General features: G+C 43.5%; 1 protein-coding gene across 1 annotated transcript; it reads left to right on the forward strand.

The window, feature by feature from the left end:
* The first annotated feature begins 4,823 nt into the window (after positions 1–4,823).
* Positions 4,824–19,270, forward strand: TM4SF4 (transmembrane 4 L six family member 4). The gene is made up of 5 exons (XM_084847267.1): positions 4,824–5,158; positions 5,791–5,880; positions 8,245–8,393; positions 12,131–12,320; positions 17,429–19,270. Exons 1-5 carry the CDS (start codon positions 4,988–4,990, stop codon positions 17,444–17,446), a joined length of 618 nt encoding a protein of 205 aa, XP_084703393.1. The 5' UTR covers positions 4,824–4,987; the 3' UTR covers positions 17,447–19,270.
* The last annotated feature ends 264 nt before the right edge of the window (positions 19,271–19,534 follow it).

A 19,534-nucleotide genomic window follows, 5' to 3' on the forward strand; every position in this document is an offset into this window, starting at 1 on the left:
CCTGGGCTCATTCAATGAAGCTGAACGGTGAGAGATTCATGACAAATAGAAGTACTTCTTCACTTCCACAAGATGTAGTGATGGCCACTAAGATGGCTTAGAAAGACAAATCCATGGAGGATAAAGCTATCAATGGCTGCTAGGCATGATGGCAATATGATACCACCAGGATGCAGTCACTGGGTAACAACAGTGGAAGAAGACTATTGCCCTGATGTCCTGCTTATAGCATGGCTGGCTAGGGAATGCTGGGAGTTGTAGGACTTTTTTCTGGTTAAGCACGCATAGGATTGTGCCCTTATATTCTTATGATTTATACATCAAATTCACTGAGGAAGAATAGACTAGTAAGATGGCAGAAAAAAAATGTGACCCTTTCTTGAAATGCTTCTCCCAGTGAAATATAGGATTTTGAACAGATGGTATGTAACATCTGTGCTGATTCAACACTTACGTAAAAGGGGAAATGACACTTGTTAGGAAGGATGTGAGTAGAAAGGCTTTTTGAAACATATGTGATTCTCTTGTAAATATGTTCAAGAATATTGGCAAACAGCAGCAGAGCAAATTAGAATTATCAAGGATCATTCTATTCCCGTCTCCAAAATTAATCTTGTTGAATGATAGTTAGAAAGATGTGGAATTTTATACAAAGCTTTGGCTAATATCAGGATAGTGATGTGTAGCCCCAAACTGGAAAAATGCATAGGCTCCTACAATTACATAGTAGAAGGGACATCAAAAGCTAATGGATTTTGAGCAGGGATAGTTTAAGCACTTCAAAAGAAAAGTCAGTTTATTGAAATTGGTCGACTCCCCTTCTGAGCTGTACAAAGTTATTTAAAAAGAGGGAAAACGTTAGTTTTGGTCATGTGTAACAGGGTCTCTTCAGACTTTGGAGAGCGGGGCTGTACATTTAATGTTGTTGTTGTTGTTGTTGTTGTTGTTGTAGCTGTACCTTTTCTTTTTGTAAGCAACTTTCCCCCCCTCCCCAGATCAGACTCTTAGATAAGGCAGAATTTACCTTATGTTTTGCATTCAAGTGGTCAAGTGAAGGTGAAGTGGTTGAGGAAGGTTGTTATGAATTTATATCACACCTACTTTTAGCTCACAATGATAAAATGGAGAAAACAGCATAGCAGCCAGACTGGGTGGAGCCATAGCCAAACATGGCTGGAAGCACCACTCCTTTTCTCCTTTCTCTCTTTCTGCTACCCATTTATTCCTCTTTTTCTTTTCCAACTTTCTCTCTCTTTCTCATTCTCTACCACACCCTTTCTGTCTCCCTTTCTCTCTTTCTTTCTTCCACTCCCTTTTCTCTTTCTCTCTCTCTCTCTCTTTCTCTGCCACGTGGCCTGAGGGCCTGCATGTGGCCAATAACACACAGGTTCTGCACCACTGATATAATGTGTTAGTCTTTCCTCATGTGGATCATCTATGTGTGAAACCCCCCTTGTATGGTGCTCATAGAGTCTCCATGCTCCTTTAGATTGTGTGACCCACTGTGTATTTCTCTGAAGAGATATTAAAGGCAAGTTGAGTCTAATAATAATAATAATAATAATAATAATAATTTGGTACAATGCATAAGTGTGTTGTCATTCTTTTCCATTTTGGTGCTGTGATGCTTCCTAATAAACATCCTGATCTTACCAATGTGGATGCAGAAGTCCATCACTGTAAATTCAGAAGAATACAGACTTCTGTAGAATTATTGTTGACTTATCTATGTGCTGGGTGAATCAGCAGATAAACTGTCTAAAAGTAATTATAAGAAGAAGATGCCTTAAAACTTGATAGAAATACTGAGTGAAACTAACGTTAATATACATTGATAAAATGAGAATGCATAGTGCATTCAGGATTAATTTAAATATTAACCAAAGAACAGTGTTCTTTGGATTTCACTGTCACTTTGCTGCTATCTCTATCTCACGAAGAGACCATTTAGGCTTATGAGTGCATATCTTTATCAGGATATATGTGGCTCATAGTTGAATCAGTGGGTGTTTCTTACCTTGTACTTTATACATCTAACATTTATATTACGTTACTATGAAATATTGTGTAACAGGGGCTTGGTTTTCTGTATTATTCACCTTTAATACAGCCAGAGGAATTAACTCGCCAGTGTGTGCAAGAGATAAGAGATTTAAGCAATGGGTTGGATTGAGACCTAGTCATACTTAGAGTAGACCAGGTTGGGCAACCTGCAGCCCTAGAGCTGCATGAGGCCCCCAGCCTAATTTCAAAAGCCCCCTGCATGTGATCAGAGACTTCTGGCAAGAGCGACCTGTCCCTACCACGGCTGCCTGCTGCATGGGAAGGAAGGAAGAGGGAGGGAGAGAAAAAGAATGACCCACACACTTTTGGCTGTTGCCCTTCCCACCTCTGGCTTCAATGGCACTTAACGCCATCAACATGAAACTCCCAACAGATTACTCATGAGGAACTATGGCCCTAGACAGAGGAAAGTTTGCCTACCTCTCAAGTAGAGCCATTAAAATCAACAGGACTTAAATAAGGTGGCCACTTAACATATTACCCAAAAAGAGGCCACTAATTTGTAAAACATTTACATATGTAAATGTATATGTATAGGTACATATTTAGTAATAATAACTATAATTTAATTGGAAATACTATATATCTCACCATAGTGGAGAAGACTGACTTAGGTGACCTGTGTGCCTGCTCCATCTGCTGTTGTCCAGGTACTGTTGATGGGCAACTTCAAGGCCTTCTGCTTTATGGTGCTTTGACTCGATGAGCATTTCTACACCAGGATAAAATCCTGCAACTTTACCAAGGCTTTCTGTTTTAAATGCAGGATCACGACAGGCCCCATTTACACGCACCTCCCTTCCCCCCTTTCCCCTCATCTGCATGTTCTATATGTTTCATTCTACAGCTACTAGATGGTGCTGTGGTCTAGCTCTTCTTATGGTGGGACTTCCTCTTTTCACAACTCAACACGCTGTAATTTGATAGCTCATTGTCTCTGATCTTTTAAAAGATGGAATAAAGGTCATTTAGCATGGGAGACGCCCTCGAGGTTGATGATGTCATGTAAAGGCCCGCAAACCTCCATGACTAACCAATATCAATTGCAGGATAAAAGCCCTATGTGGAGAAGCCCTATGCCAGGCTTGGTCTGGGACCCCTTCAAACAGAGGGCTGTCCTTTGACAGCCCTTCAAATATAGGATTGCAAAGTAGGACACCTGGCCACTTTAATTAATCATGACTAACTTAGGTCACATTGATTTCAATAGGTCTACATATGACTGAGTCTGAATCCAATCCACTATGTTGTTACCTCCCAATGATCATATTCTGGATTTAAAAGCAATAATTCCCACCAGTTTCAGTTCAGCTGTGTCTGAGCAATATTTCCAGCTAGCAACAAAAATAGGTCCTCTAACTATCTTTGGTGATGCTTTGTTTTTCTTACATATCAAGTACTTGAAAAAGAGAGGAAGTTACTGAGGCTGGAGACAAATTATAGTTGTCCCCCACCCCAAGAATTGGTGATAGTTTGAAAGAGCCATTGTTCTTGTCCATGGTATGTGTATTCATCCCAGTCTCATCTCTGATAAATAGGTTTGGCAGGTTTTTCTTGTGCTTCATACACCTGTGAATGTATGAAGCACAATTGGTGGGACAAACCACATTAGTGTGTACAACACTGCTAGTAATGATTTCATACCACCATCAACTCTCTTAGAAACTATCATCTGTCAACCTGAATCTCATGGGAAAGATTGACTAGTCCTTACAAGAAGATAAAGGTAATTGTGCAAATGACAGCACACATGCATTTGCAGAATATTCTAGTTCATGTAGATTAGGCTTTTGGAAGATAAATTGATTAGGGAGGCTATAGGACTCTTAGAGGCAAAGATGGTTGCCAAAGCCATTTTATTTAATGGTGGTTTATGAAATGTACTCTGTTAATTTCTGTTTAACTTCTGTAATGTGTATAATGTTTATTTTGTATAGTGTATAATGTTAATGGCCTCAATGAGCTTTTGACAAATAAATGGCGGGGGGAATAGAACTTAAATGCATGAACAGAATAAATGCATGGCTATATTGAACTTGGGATCTTCTGCATACCACACATGGGTTCTGTCACGGAGGCACTGTCCACTGGAAATGAGCCCAACTGATTTTAATGACACTTACTTAGGAGTAAGTGTCCATAAGGTCGCATTCCTAATCTTTAGAAATACAGAATTCGAAGATGTGTATGCAGATTCTCGGCCTGCTCTTCATTATAAAACAGCTATTGAGCGGTGCAGAGATAATGACCAACAAACCTTTGCTCTGCTTACACAATTTCTGTGGCTCCTCTGAAAGTAAATCATTATTTGATTTACAGCTTTTACCTTGTTCTTAGTCTCAAGATAGTATCAATTAATTATCAGTGTGTTCACTCATGCAAATTATTGGAGACTTCCTGTGAAATTACTGGGGTTCAGTGACGTACTGTCACACTGACAATCCATTTTTATTCCTACCATGGCTTGGAATCTGAAGCTTTTTTTCTCCTCCTGTGTAGTGCTATAGCAAACACATTGCCAAAAACAATCCCCCGTCATTGGGAAGGGTGTTTTCCAATAATCTAGTTCCAAGCCACTGACTGTCTTCTCCATTCTAGTAGAATATTAACAGAGATCCCCGGTTGTCATGGTACATTCAGAGGTTGTTCTGAACATAATCTCATTGGGGAGGAGTGGGGGTTGGGGTGGGGTGGAGAGATGCAGAAAAATGAGATCATGACAATATGGGCTTATAAGTAATCAGAGCACTGGCTTTGCTGGCAGACTGTAACCTCTGTGGAAGAAACCATCCCAAGGTGCAATCCAAAAACACAAGTGGATTGGGGTAAAAAATTCCAAGAAGCTCTTGTTTAAATTACCAAAGGGATCCAGGGAAAGGTTTACACTCTTTCCTAGTGGAGGTTGCAGTATTGTTTTGGAATCATGTGTTGCGGAGGGTGTGCAAAGTGCCTCGGAGTTACTCTCATTCCTTTGGCTGTACTATGTGCCACTGCCAATATTTTGTTGTTTTTCCCTGGAGGAACGGTTCAAGACAGTGGCCATATTTCAGATGAAGTCTGGTACTTTGGAGGGATCTTGGGCTCTGGTGTACTGGTGAGTATGTGAAGTGCCATGTTCTGATCATATTTATTATTGTCTACAAATTACTGTAATTCAGCTACAGATAAGGTACAGCCTCTGTTGGAAATTGGGATTGCCAATATGTATACTGGAAATTCAAAAATAATATCACTGGAAAATGAATTAAATCTTATATTAAAAATGTAGACCACTTGCCTAAAAACAACATATACCTTTACTATAGTGTTGTTTTTTGATGGATAGCAAGCTAAGGATTGCTTTGCTAGATCAGACCAATATACTACTAGTTCGGCATCATTCTATTTACAGCGTCACCAATGGAGATTAGATGTGGTATAAAGTTGCTTCTGTAAAAGAGATTGTTGATCAACCTTACTTCCTTTGTCTGCTGAGACATTTACAGCCAAATGCTAACCTTTAAAACCTGAGAGTGTGTCCCATTGCATTTAGTGGGACTTATTTCCAAGTTCATGTGTTTAAGATTACATCATTGGATTGCAGTGATCCTGCTGGTTACCGTAGAGTACATCTGCCAACTGCAATAATGGTAATCCAGAAAAAGAAATGTGATATTTCAGACTTCAGATTAAATGTCACTAAACTGAGAACTATCAAACCACAAATGCATTTTCTGTTGTTATCAGATGGTGTTTCCTGCCTTAGTCTTTTTGGGTCTTAAGAATAATGATTGCTGCGGATGTTGCGGTAATGAAAGCTGTGGAAAGAGGTTTGCAGTAAGTATAAAAGCCTAACTTCCAAGTTATATCTAAGACAGAAATGTGTAGTCTGGTAATCACTACTCAAACATTTTACCTGGGGTGCTTCCAGACGGACAGTTCCTACTGCTAGCAATCACAAGACATTATTTATTACATTTATATACTGCCCAACAGCCGAGCCTCTCTGGGCAGTTCACAACAATTAAAACCATAAAATACAACACAAAAAATATAATACTTTTCAAAGTTTAAAAGTAGCATGTAAAACCAAAGTAAAACCCAGCAACAGTTGCAGCCCAGGGAAAGCCTGGGTGAAAAGGTGCGTTTTTAGGAGGCGTCTGAAGGATGCCACATTTTCTGCTTCCTGAATTTACGGGGGAGGGTTTTCCAGAGGGTGGGTGCTGCTACAGAGAAGGCCTGTTGTCGGGGTTCTTCATGGTGACATTCCTTTCGTTTTGGAATGACCACATTGTATAGCTATTCCATATTTTGTTCCTTAATTGATTTTTAATGGAAAGAAAAAAGGCAGAAGAAGCAGTAGGAAAATGCAGGAGGATTACACGTTGAAGATGGGGTTATTGTTTCCCACAATGGCTAACACCAAGCAGGGAAGCCCAGAAGCAGGACCCAAAGGCAATTGTCATCTCCCACCCATGGTTGTTGCTCAGTGACTGGTAATCGGTGGAACCTCTCAGTTTAGAGGTTCCATTTAGGCAACATAACTAAGAGCTATTGTCCTCCATAAATTTGTCTGATTTCTTTTAAAGCCATCTAAGTTAGACTCTGTCACAGCGCCACTACACCACACCACACATTCCATAAATTAATGATGTGACATCAAGTGAGTACTTCCTTTTCTCTGTCCCAGATGTCCTGCCCATCAGTTTCACTGGATGATTTGCAATAGATCAGCAAGGATGTCTGGGTCCCAACTGTTTAACAATAGCAGCAACAAAATTCTACCCTACATTTAACTGCTGGAAGCAAGAAAGCTTGGGGTAACCAGGAATGGATTTTTATGTTGAAGGACTTTGGGGTCCGTTCAATTCTGGTACTTAAAACAAATTTCTCAGCTCAGGATTCTTTAATTCAAAGTGTGTCTTTTGCACTGGGCTCTAGTTGGTGGATCTCAAGGTAAATAAAACGGTAGATCCCACAAGGCTGAAGTCTGCCTACCCCTGGCCTGCTGTAGGGATGGCCCTGACAACTTCTTTAAGGGAGCAATCCTGTGGCTGCTAGACAGTGGCTAGATGGCCATAGGATATGCTGTCTTCCAGGAACTGACCTCAGAGCCCACACTCAGAGGTCGGTTCCCAGAAAACCAACCTCCCCCCACTTCCACACTGCTTCTGAGGCAGCGTGGAACAGCCCCGTCCTCTGCACTCGCAAGAGGAGCACAGAACGGCTGGAAAGGGGCGTGGCTGGGGGCATTCCGGGGCGGGGAAAGCGTAGCTGCCTGTAGGCCACATCCTATCTGTCGTACAGCAGCTTCCTTCCTTGCTCCATGCTCCCACAGCTAGACAGCCGCAATCGGCTGTCTAGCTGAAAAAGCAGGGCAGGAGAAGCATGGAGGGAATGATCCCCTCCGTGCTTCTCTTGCCCTGTTATAGTTAGGCAGTCACCTCCGAGTCTGGAGGTGGCTGCCTATCACAGAATCATAGAATAGTAGGGTTGGAAGGGGCCTAGATTGGATTACGCCCTTAGTCACAGAATTGCATCCCTCAAGGCTGTAGGTTTGAGGACCGTACTCTAGGCTTCTGCCAGCAAATGATCCATAGGGTTAGTAAAGTTCAGTTCATTTGGATACAGTGACCTCTTCATTTATTTATTATATTTTTAATCTGCCCAGTAACCAATATTCTCTGGGCAGATTACAAATAGGTAAAAGATTAAAATGTCATGCAAACAGTTAAAAATATAAAATCCAATATAAATATTTAAAAGAATACAATACAATACAACACAACACAACACAACACAACAAACAGCACACAAATGGATAAAAGAGACATAAACATTTAGAACTAGGTCTCCAATGCCTGGGAGAAAAGAACGGTCTTTGCCTGCCGCCAAAAAGATAACAATGTAGGCGCCAGACAAGCCTCTTTGGGGAGGGCATTCCAAAAGTGGGGTGCCACAACTGAAAAAGCCCTTTCTTTTGTAGCAACCCACCTACCTTCCTTTAGTGGGAGCACCCACCTGGAGGAGGCCCACCAAGAAGACCTAAAGGTCTGAGCAGGTATATACAGGAGGAGATATTCCTTTGGACTCCTTCATATACCACTTGTGAGCCATCGGAATTGGTATGCTGCAAACATGCCAGCTGGATGGTTAGGATGGACTTTGACTTCACCTGTCCTTTTCTCTTGTTTCCGGCAGATGTTTACTTCGATAATATTTGCAGCCGTGGGAGTTGTGGGTGCTGGGTACAGCTTCATTGTGTCAGCTGTTGCTCTGAACAAAGGCCCTAAATGTATCACTGCTGAGGCCAAGAACGAGAGCATATGGAGCTATCCATTTAATAACGGGTAAGATATTTTTGAACTCAGTTGCAATGCAGCAAAATTGGGGGTGAATAAGATTGCTATAAGTGACATTGCTAAGGCGCTTTCTGAACTTTGGAGACCAACAGGTCATTCGCAGTCATCAAACTGTTTCAAAAATAGACTATCAGCTTCTAAGACTAAGCCCTGGAAGCTTTGCTAAAGGGCAGGATACAAATCAAATCAAATCAATAATTAAATAAAGCAATTGAATGACCCCATGTTTGGGCATTCTCTGAGGCTAGGGCCAGCCCTTCCATGAGTCATGGGAGCCATGTAGCTCAGGCAGTGGATCAAGAGGGGCAGCAGAGCACAGACCCCACCCTCCGTTGCCTGGGGGAGGGTGGCCAACCACCTCCACCACCACCACCACTGAGACTGGTCACATTTCCCCAGCTGACTGTGGCTGCTATGGCCACCATTGCTTGCTGCTGTTTTATTTTAGGGATCAGGTAGGAGGTGATGGGAAGGACCTCTGCCTGAGACCCAGGAGAGCCACTGCCAATCAGAATAGACAGTCCTGGGCTAGATTGACAGATCTGTTCTGGCATAAAACACTTCCTAAGTTCCTGTTCCACATGGAGAATGCAAGATTGTGGTGGAATCACTGTGTACCATTCAACCCAAGGGTGAACAGCTGCAGGAGGTATGCGGGCCATTTTTGCCCTGCAGGCTTCAGTGGGAGGGGAAGCAGCAGCAGCAGCATTTAAAAATCGCTGGGAAACCAGTCTATTGTGTTCAGTATTGCTAAAATTGACAAATTTAGCTTCTCTGCAAACTAAATTTGTTGTTTTAGCGCTCCATATCTGCTACAGAGCACCATTTTGTTTTTGGTTGTTTTTTGTTTTTTTTTTTGTTTCAGGGAGCAGTAGGTGTTGCTCACCTCTGATTTAATCTTTCCTCATTTACCTATGCTAGTTTTAGTAAATTATCAGTAAGAATTATCCCCCACCACTGAAGTATTAGTAGCTGTGCATTTCATTTTGTCCCATTTTGTCTTGCCTTTCCTCTTGAGACTCAACAACACAAACAGAATAGGAAACTACAGTGGGCTGGATTTCTGACCTAGCGATATCTCATATTAAATCTGGAGTTGCACAAAGAAATTGAACAGATGAAGCTCATTGCTTCACTTTCTTTCCATGCCCAGAACAGCTTCAGCTGCTTAATTTCTTTCTTAAAGGCTGCTGTTGAAGGCACCGGGGGTGTAGGGAAGGTGGCAACTTTATTCGCTGCTCATGTTAGGGCTTATTTGATGCCATATTTTGAATTGGTAAAGAATTTTTCCCCATATAAGATTGACTAGTGCAGAGTCATCAATATAGCTGTGAGTGCACAGTATCCATAACAGCATGTGGTACAGCTACTCGGGCTGTAGGGACAAAGTCGGAACCTCAACATGTGACATTATCAATGGATAGAGCTGCAGATGAGATTTACAACTTCCAGCTATGAGTTGCCAAGAAAGAGGACAAAAGAGGCCACATGTTCACATAAAATTCGCATGTGATAATTTATATGTATGCATGCATATTTAGAAATAATTATTATAATTTAAATAGAAATGCAGCACAGCTCGCCATAGTACGGAAGACTACCCAGGTGACTAACCACGTTCACGTCAAATAGTGAACAGTCCTTCAAATAGAGGATTGTCCTCCATAAAAGAGGAGACCTGGCCACACTAGTTTCAGAATCTTACTGCTGTTTATGATACTGATGTTCATTAGTCCAGTTCACACAACAAAACTGGGGTTACTGTGGGTGTTTTTACATTAATCAAAAAACCCGCAAAAACCCACATCCTTTCCGGAGCTTTCTGCTTTCGGTTTCTTTGTGGGATTAGGAAGGGCTTCTTTACATGGCAGCCACGTGGTTTGAACTGAGGGAGTGCCTTCCTCCCTCCCTGGCATGTGTGCAAAGGAGGGGGGGAATCTTGTTTTCATAGCTTAACTTCTGCTGTACTGTTTTCTCACAGCCCCCAGGAAACCTCTGACTTACTTCTGAGTAGACATGAAATGTAAGATTGTGCTGTAAGTCTGCAACCCTTGGCACACTTACTTGGGAGTAAGCCCCGCTGAACTTAATAGGGTGCTCTGAAACAACAGAGGACGTTGCTTCTGAGCTTGGTGGGGTGGGGATCACATGTGTCTCCCTTCATTGCAGGGAGGCATTTTACCCTCTTCTCCCTCCAGTTGAGAAATGTGGAGGCAGGAGACGCAATCGGCAGGCGATTCTTGCCCTCGCGCCTGTCAAATCTCATCCTGACTGCGCCCCCAACAACCGAAAACAAACGCCCACAGCAGGCAGACACAGCGGTTTCTTCCGCTATTGGAGAATTTCACATGGAGGTCATGGCGCTCCTGTTCAATGAGCTGGAAAAAATACCATATTTTTTTGCGATTGGGGAAAACATGAGATAAGCTGGAAATGGCAGGAGACACCCTGGAGTGGAACGGTGTCATCTAAAGAGCCCGAAAACATCCGAGAGAGAGCCATCTCAATAGCAGGATAAAAGCTCCGTGTGATGAACCCCTGTATGTGTAGAGGAAGAAGTAGGATTGTAGCTCAAGGCCTCCACGCATCCATTGTTTCTTTTGCACAGAGCTTTTGGGTTGTATCCAATGTTTTTCCATTCATGGAAGGGCTTTTGGTCTAATGGAGGCCTCTGCTAAGACGATAGGTGGCGAGGTGATTTCCTCCTAATCTTCCCTTCTCCTAGGCATCCCTTGAAAATCTGATCCAAAGGGGTAAATTACCCACTGAAACAGCATAGGAGGTGGGGCGGAAGCTACAGTGGGAAGGGGGAATCGCTAAAAATTTGTTCTTCCCTTCCATTTGCAGAGACCTCCAATAGATCAAAGACACCCCCCCCACACACACACACACACATTCACTATCCCCTAGTTTGATCACATGGAACAGGGTTATTATCTGACTAGCTTAAAGGCCATCAATTTTGGAGAGGTAGGAATGGGGAGAGATGGAGAATTCTACTGCTGATTTGCTCGCTTCCCTGGATAATCACTCTGTCTGCAGTGAGATGCAGACTTGCTCCCTGTCAGTTGTGTCCCAGATTCCCCCTGCCCCCAGAACCCAGTGGGACCACTGAGAACCAAGCCTATGCCCATTATTCTACCAGCCCTGTTGAAAGACTATTTATTTTTCCCTCTTCCCTCCCCACCCCTTTTCCCTTGTGTGGGATGTCTTTTTTAGGTGGTAAGCCTAAGCCTGCAGGCAGGAGTGCCTTGTTTCAGTGATTCCATGATATAAACCACTCTGGTAGCCTTTTTGGCAGAGGAGTGGAATAAAATTACTTTAAATAAAATAAAAACAATTATGTGCATAGGCCTGCCCTGGATTCTATTTCATATGCACACACCCTAGAATGTGTGAGAGGATGGTAAACAACACGGAGTGAGACAAGGGATGCTTCCAGACGAGGCTTTTATTGAGCAATGGCCCAGTCTCATTCACAGACTTTTATGGGGGGTCCAGACATTGTCATCTTCCACTCGTAAACCTCCTATTTTTTCTCCCCACTTCTTCCATCTTTCTTCTTACCACATAAAATCTGTGAATAAAAGGAAAGATGGAATAGCAGCACACAATGCTTTCTGACTGTTAGCTCCAGGACCCCTCCGTCTGGAAGCACCCAGAATGTGGGTAACCGTTTCTTATATAGACAGAAAAGTTCATACACTTTTTTCTTTTTGGCACAGGGACTACCTGGGAAACAAGGTGCTATGGAAGAACTGCCTAGGACCAGAATCCATCGTGCCCTGGAATTTGACTCTGTTCTCTCTGCTGCTGATCATGAGTGGAGCACAGATGCTGCTCTGCGCCATTCAGGCTATCAACGGACTCTTTGGAACTATCTGTGGGGACTGTAAATGTTGCGGATGCTGCAGGGTAAGTCTGCTTGGGTGCGCCACAATATATACAAGTATTTCTGCCTCCCTTTTACTATAGGAACATAGGAAGCTGCCTTATACTATGTGACACCATTGGTCCATCTAGCCCGGTATTGTTGACACTGACCGGCAGCGGCTCTCCAGGGTTTCAGGCAGGAATTTTTCCAGTCTATCTGGAGAAGCCAGGGATTGAACTTGGGACCTTCTGCATGCAAAGCGTCTGCTCTACCCGCTCAGCTATGGTTCTGCCCCATAGAACTATGCTGATTGGCTTATCATGATCAGTGTGCTTTTTTAAAATTACCATTTCTTGAAGGTTTGATACTTTTTTATCAGCACAAAGAAATACAAAGCAACTCCCCATATGTTCTACCCAAGTTGCCTTGAAATAGCAAGGAAGATGAAAAAGAAACAACATCTCTCTAATCCCCAGCATAATATGGGGAGCAGCTTTAGTAATAATGTGTGGGTAGGAGCCTCGTCATTGAGGTGCTGGAGCTTGAGTACCTCAATGATGTCATGAGCTAAACCATGAAGGGACACCCAAGACGGGAAGGTCATGGCAGAGAGGTCAGACTAAATACGATCCCTGGGGAAGGAAACGGCAACCCACCCCAGTATTCTTGCCATGAAAACTAAATGGATCAGTACAACCAGAGATATGTCGGTATACCATCGGAAGATGGGACTCCCAGGTCGGAAGATGGTCAAAATGCTACTGGGGAGGAACAGAGGATAAGTTCAACTAGCCCCAGATGTGATGACGCAGCTAGCTCAAAGCCAAAAGGACGGCTAGCAGCCGATGGTGCTGGTGGTGAATGACGAATCCGATGTTCTAAAGATCAACACACCATAGGAACCTGGAATGTAAGATCTATGAGCCAGGGCAAATTGGATGTGGTTATTGGAGAGATGTCAAGATTAAATATAGACATTTGGGGTGTCAGTGAACTGAAATGGACTGGAATGGGCCACTTCACATCAAATGACCACCAGATCTACTACTGTGGACAAGAGGACCACAGAAGAAATGGAGTAGCCTTCATAATAATAAAGTGGCAAAAGCAGTGCTTGGATACAATCCAAAAAATGACAGAATGATCTCAATTCGAATTCAGGGTAAGCCATTTAACATCACAGTGATCCAAATATATGCCCCAACCACAGATGCTGAAGAAGTAGAAGTAGATCAGTTCTATGAGGATCTGCAGCACCTACTGGATAGTACGCCAAAAAAAGATGTTATTTTCATTACAGGAGACTGGAATGCTAAGGTGGGTAGTCAAACGACACCTGGAATTACAGGCAAGCGTGGTCTGGGAGAACAAAATGAAGCAGGACATAGGCTGATAGAATTTTGCCAAGTCAACTCACTGTGCATAACAAACACTCTCTTCCAACAACTTAAGAGACGACTTTATACATGGACTTCACCAGACAGCCGACACCGAAATCAGATTGACTACATCCTTTGTAGCCAAAGGTGGCGGTCATCTATGCAGTTGGTAAAAACAAGACCTGGAGCTGATTGTAGTTCAGATCACGAACTTCTTATTGCACAATTTAGAATCAGACTAAAGAGAATAGGGAAGACCCACAGATCAGTTAGATATGAGCTCACTAATATTCCCTAATGAATAAGCAGTGGAGGTGAAGAATAGATTTAAGGGACTAGATTTAGTAGATAGGGTCCCGGAAGAACTATGGACAGAAGTTCGCAACATTGTTCAGGAGGCGGCAACAACAAGCGTCCCAAAGAAAAAGAAAACCAAGAAGGCAAGATGGCTGTCTGCTGAGACACTGGAAGCAGCCCAAGAAAGAAGGAAAGCAAAAGGCAACAGTGATAGGGGGAGATATGCCCAATTAAATGCAAAATTCCAGAGCTTAGCCAGAAGAGATAAGGAATTATTTTTAAACAACCAATGCGCGGAAGTGGAAGAAGATAATAGAATAGGAAGGACAAGAGACCTCTTCCAGAAAATTAGAAACATTGGAGGTAAATTCCAGGCAACAATGGGTATGATCAAAAACAAAGATGGCAAGGACCTAACAGAAGCAGAAGAGATCAAGAAAAGGTGGCAAGAATATACGGAAGATCTGTATAGGAAGGATAATAATATCGGGGATAGATTTGACGGTGTGGTCAGTGAGCTAGAGCCAGACATCCTGAAGAGTGAGGTTGAATGGGCCTTTAGAAGCATTGCTAATAACAAGGCAGCAGGAGATGATGATATCCCAGCTGAACTGTTTAAAATCTTGCAAGATGATGCTGTCAAGGTGATGCATGCCATATACCAGCAAATTTGGAAAACACAAGAATGGCCACCAGATTGGAAAAAATCAACTTATATCCCCATACCAAAAAAGGGAAGCACCAAAGAATGTTCAAACTATCGAACAGTGGCACTTATTTCACATGCCAGTAAGGTAATGCTCAAGATCTTGCAAGGTAGACTCCAGCAATTCATGGAACGAGAATTGCTAGATGTACAAGCTGGGTTTAGAAAAGGCAGAGGAACTAGAGACCAAATTGCCAATATCCGCTGGATAATGGAGAAAGCCAGGGAGTTTCAGAAAAACATCGATTTCTGTTTTATCGACTATTCTAAAGCCTTTGACTGTGTGGATCATCACAAATTGTGGCAAGTTCTTGGTGGTATGGGGATACCAAGTCATCTTGTCTGCCTCCTGAGGAACTGTATAATAACCAAGTAGTAACGGTAAGAACAGACCACAGAACAATGGACTGGTTTAAGATTGGGAAAGGAGTATGGCAGGGTTGTATACTCTCACCCTACCTATTCAACCTGTACGCAGAACACATCGTGCGACGTGCTGGGCTTGATGAAGCCAAGGCTGGAGTTAAAATCGCTGGAAGAAACATTAACAATCTCAGATATGCAGACGATACCACTTTGATGGCTGAAAGTGAGGAGGAGCTGAGGAACCTCATGACGAAGGTGAAAGAAGAAAGTGCAAAAGTTGGGTTGCAGTTCAACTTCAAAAAAACCAAGATTATGGCAACCAGCTTGATTGATAACTGGCAAATAGAGGGAGAAAACGTGGAGGCAGTGACAGACTTTGTCTTTCTAGGCGCAAAGATTACTGCAGACACTGACTGCAGCCAGGAAATCAGAAGACGTTAACTTCTTGGGAGGACAGCAATGACAAATCTTGACAAAATAGTTAAGAGCAGCGACATCACACTGACAACAAAGGTCCGCATAGTTAAAGCAATGGTATTTCCCATAGTACCTATGGCTGCGGGAGCTGGACCATAAGGAAGGCTAAGCGAAGGAAGATAGATGCTTTTGAACTGTGGTGCTGGAGGAAAATTCTGAGAGTGGCTTGGACTGCAAGAAGATCAAACCAGTCCATCCTCCAGGAAATAAAGCCAGACTGCTCACTTGAGGGAATGATGTTAAAGGCAAAACTGAAGTACTTTGGCCACATAATGAGAAATCAGGATACCCTGAAGAAGATGCTGATGCTAGGGAAAGTGGAAGGCAAAAGGAAGAGGGGCCAACCAAGGGCAAGTTGGATGGATGATATTCTGGAGGTGACGGACTCGACCTTGGGGGACCTGGGGGTGGCGATGGCCGATAGGAAGCTCTGGCGTGGGCTGGTCCATGAAGTCACAAAGAGTCGGAAGCGACTGACCGAATAAACAACAACAACAAGGAGCCTCATGTGGCGCAGAGTGGTAGCCGGCAGTATTGCAACTGAAACTCTCCCCACGACCTGAGTTCGATCCCAGCGGAATCTGGGTCCCAGGTAGCCGGCTCAGGTCGACTCAGCCTTCCATCCTTCCGAGGTCGGTAAAATGAGTACCCAGCTTGCTGGGGGAAAGGTAGTCACGACTGGGGAAGGCAATGGCAAACCACCCCGCTATAGTCTGCCATGAAAACGCCAGCGTAAGCAGGCATCCTTCTAGGGGTCAGTAATGACCTGGTGCTTGCACAGGATGTAGGGCAGAGCTGTACAGTATTGACTTGCCCCACTGTACACAGCGTGTCAGGTTATGCATTATAGTCCACTAACTGCACCTTAAACCCCTGGAATTGTAGCCCAAGACAGGTCAGAAAAGCAAGAGATTTATCCCAAACCTCTTGGGCAGCAAAATAGAGCCTGGCTGTAATGTTGTGCAGCAGCACGAGATTCTCCCCGATCCTTCCTAGTAGGGCTGGTAGATGTTACTAGAGAGAGTGTTGCATATTCTTGGCCCCCAACATGTCCATGTTCTTTACTAAGATAATGAATGCTCTGAATTTGGGACGGGGGGAACCGTCAGAAGAGCACGTTGGCTCTACATGGTAGCCCTTTGAAGAGATATCTCACACCCAGATGCAGTGAGGCTTGGAGTGTCCTGGCCTCTCATCTTATGTGCCTGGAGAAGCCCTGTGCAATGTAAGATAGGAAGCAGTGGGCAGGAGGCTGGAGGGAGAAATGAGTGAAGGGCACTTCCTATGCAGCAAGCTTCCAGCTGCAGTTGAAAAACTTGGCAGATCCTTTCCAGTGTGGTCAGGTGCCCTACTTTACAGTAGTCCTGTATTTTGGAGAGTTGGTAGAGGACAGTCCTCTATTTGATGGGCTCTCTGGTCCAAATCTGGTTTAATATCAAAGAACCATTGGAAGAGAGAGCAGCAGGGGCCTTGAAGCTGCCCATCCACAGTTAGCACTTGGGCAGGAGACTGAGCACACAGCTCACCTCATCAGTCTTTTCCACTATGGTGAGATGTCTTGCATTTCTATTTAAATTACAGTTACTATTTCTAAATTTGCACCTATTCATATAAATTTGCATAGGCAAATGTTATGCAAATTGGTGTCCTCTTTTTTGATGATGAGTTTCCACTTTTGGGGGGATGTGTAAGTGGCCACCCTAATCCTTCCTAGGAACAGAAGACCTAACAGTGTAGGAGCATACATGGAGGCTGGCTGAGATATCTTGGCTTTACATGTTAAAGAAGGCCTCAAATTAGAGTTTATCCTGAGAGCTTCCTCCTGGATTTATCAAATAAAAAGTAACAAAATAATAATGATTTTGTAGACCAATACTAATATCAATCAACATACAAGTATTCATTATTTTCTTTTTTCTTTTAGGGAGATGGAGCAATTTAAAGCACATGAAGACTGCAGAAATCACCTCATACAGTGTAGAGAATGCTTGTCCAGCCTTTCCTCTTCATAAGATGGCCTAAGTGCTTTTAGCAGGTCTAAGATGAAGGGTCTTTCCTCATTATTTCAAAGGAGCCCTGATGGCCTTTCACCTCCTTTTGACATTTCACATCTCCCAAATAATTTAGCAGTAGTGTGTGCTATAGCATATTTATTTGTATAATAGGTATTTTTCTGAAACAAACTTTTGGGAGAAGGATTGTGCCTTTTCTCACCAATTAACCTTTTTATACTGGGAACTGAGGGCAGAAAACTCTGTACTGTTATGAGTGGGGAGAGGGGGCTGAGCCCAGCAGGAAGAATGCACTTGCATTTGCCTTGGCCCACATATTCTTAGGAAACCAAATCCCCTTCTGTTCTTTCACTATGTTACCTTCCTGACCAGCATCCACCCGCTCCCTGCCTGACGCCCGCTCTCCTAGGCTGCTATTGGGCAACCTGTTCATGGTATGGATCACCTTTACAGCAGGGGACTAATTAGAGTTGCCATGTATGCCTATAGGCAGAAAAAAAAAAGATCTGTAAGCTTTCCCTCACTCCATCTGTATGGTGGGTAAAAAAAAGAGAGCTTTATCTGTTGATTTCTGTCCCTTACTACTCTTCCAGTGGAGCCTTCCAATGGCCTTCAAATGGCAGCAGCTCTAAAGGATCTGCCTGCTAACCCTTCTCTCAAGGCTGGAGGCATTATTTTAGGGCAGCCATCCCCAACCTGTCAGATTACAACTACACGCTGGCTGTGGATGATGGGAGTTGTAGTTCAACACATCTGGAGGGCGCCAGGTTTAAGGCTGCTTTAGATTGTGAATATGCTTACCCGCCACCCTTTCAGCACCACACACTGACCTGATTCACACAACATGGCAGCCCATTGTGGGTTAATTTACCCTCGAGGTGCACAGTGTGTGCCAGCTGCCATTATGAATATGTAAGCCCCGACCAAGAGTTGCTGTGGCTTGTCGTGTCATGTGAACCTGGCTGGCGAGAGTTATTTGGGGGTTAAACAACCCTCGCATAATCCACGGTCTGTTTTAGGGTTATGAAAGAGTAATTTAACCCCCAAATAATGGTGGGCTGTCGTGTTTGTCGTGTCGCAAACTGGCCTATAAATATGACTTGTGCTGGGTCTTGGTTGTCAAGTGACAAGAGGACAGTCCTTCCAATTCCTGAATTTGGGGCTTCCTGACTGGATTTGGCCTAGCCTGACAGACTAGTCCAGTCCATCTTCCAGTATTCAGAGAGCACCAAGATGTACATACTCTTAAGCTGAAGGAGGCTTCTCTGCTTTTGATTGCTACATGTCAAAAGAGGGTTAGCCACAGCAGCTTTTCCTGGCATCTATGAGACAAGGAGTCCCAGCTGGTCACCTTCCTTACCACACATGTCTTAAAAGCACAGAAGCTTCTTTGAATTGCTTTGAACTCATGAGGGTTATTGGCTTACTCTAGTCCTGCTCCTGAGTGGGGAACCATCAGCAGCCTCATTTCTTTGTCTTTCCGTGCCTTTCAAGACACAAGAGCAAGGCCGAAGGGGAAAAAAGTTTGCAACCCTGCTGGTCAAGCATCAGGTCTCATGTTTTCTGAGCACTCTGTTAACACAACTTCAGCTGCCATTTCGTAATTGTTCTTGTTTTACTTTCTGTGTGTGGAGCTACAATCCCACATGCCTGTGCCATTTTCCCAAATACTTTTTTGTATATACTAACATGAAGAGTCTTGTGCTGGAAAAAAATCTGCAAACCATTAAAAGTGTTTTCTTTTTCCTTTTTGTATATGCTTGCTATGTGCTAGAAATGTTACACCCAGGGGGTCTTTTGCTGACATTTGAGTTTGAATCCTTGTGAAAACCCACAAGGATTCAAACTTGTCCGTGTGTACCAGCCTTCCCCAAACTGGTGGATGTGTTGGACTGCAAAGCCATAATTCCCAGCCAACATGGCTGTGCTGGTTGGGAATTATGGGAGTTGTAGTCCAACATATCTGGAGTGCACCAGGTTGGGGACGGTTGTGCAAATTTCCCTGGAAATACATCCCA

The sequence above is a fragment of the Heloderma suspectum genome, chromosome 3, assembly GCF_057233095.1.
Source record: "Heloderma suspectum isolate Gila_16-S chromosome 3, 16-S_ref, whole genome shotgun sequence".
Classification (NCBI taxonomy): Eukaryota; Metazoa; Chordata; class Lepidosauria; order Squamata; family Helodermatidae; genus Heloderma; species Heloderma suspectum.

What these genes read in the sequence shown, in the direction of transcription:
- TM4SF4 (XM_084847267.1), top strand. Translation starts at nt 4,988, where the DNA reads ATGTGTTGCGGAGGGTGTGCAAAGTGCCTCGGAGTTACTCTCATTCCT. An exon ending in TCTTGGGCTCTGGTGTACTG is followed by an intron (nt 5,159 to 5,790) that starts GTGAGTATGTGA and finishes TGTTGTTATCAG; the next exon opens with ATGGTGTTTCCTGCCTTAGT. An exon ending in GCTGTGGAAAGAGGTTTGCA is followed by an intron (nt 5,881 to 8,244) that starts GTAAGTATAAAA and finishes TGTTTCCGGCAG; the next exon opens with ATGTTTACTTCGATAATATT.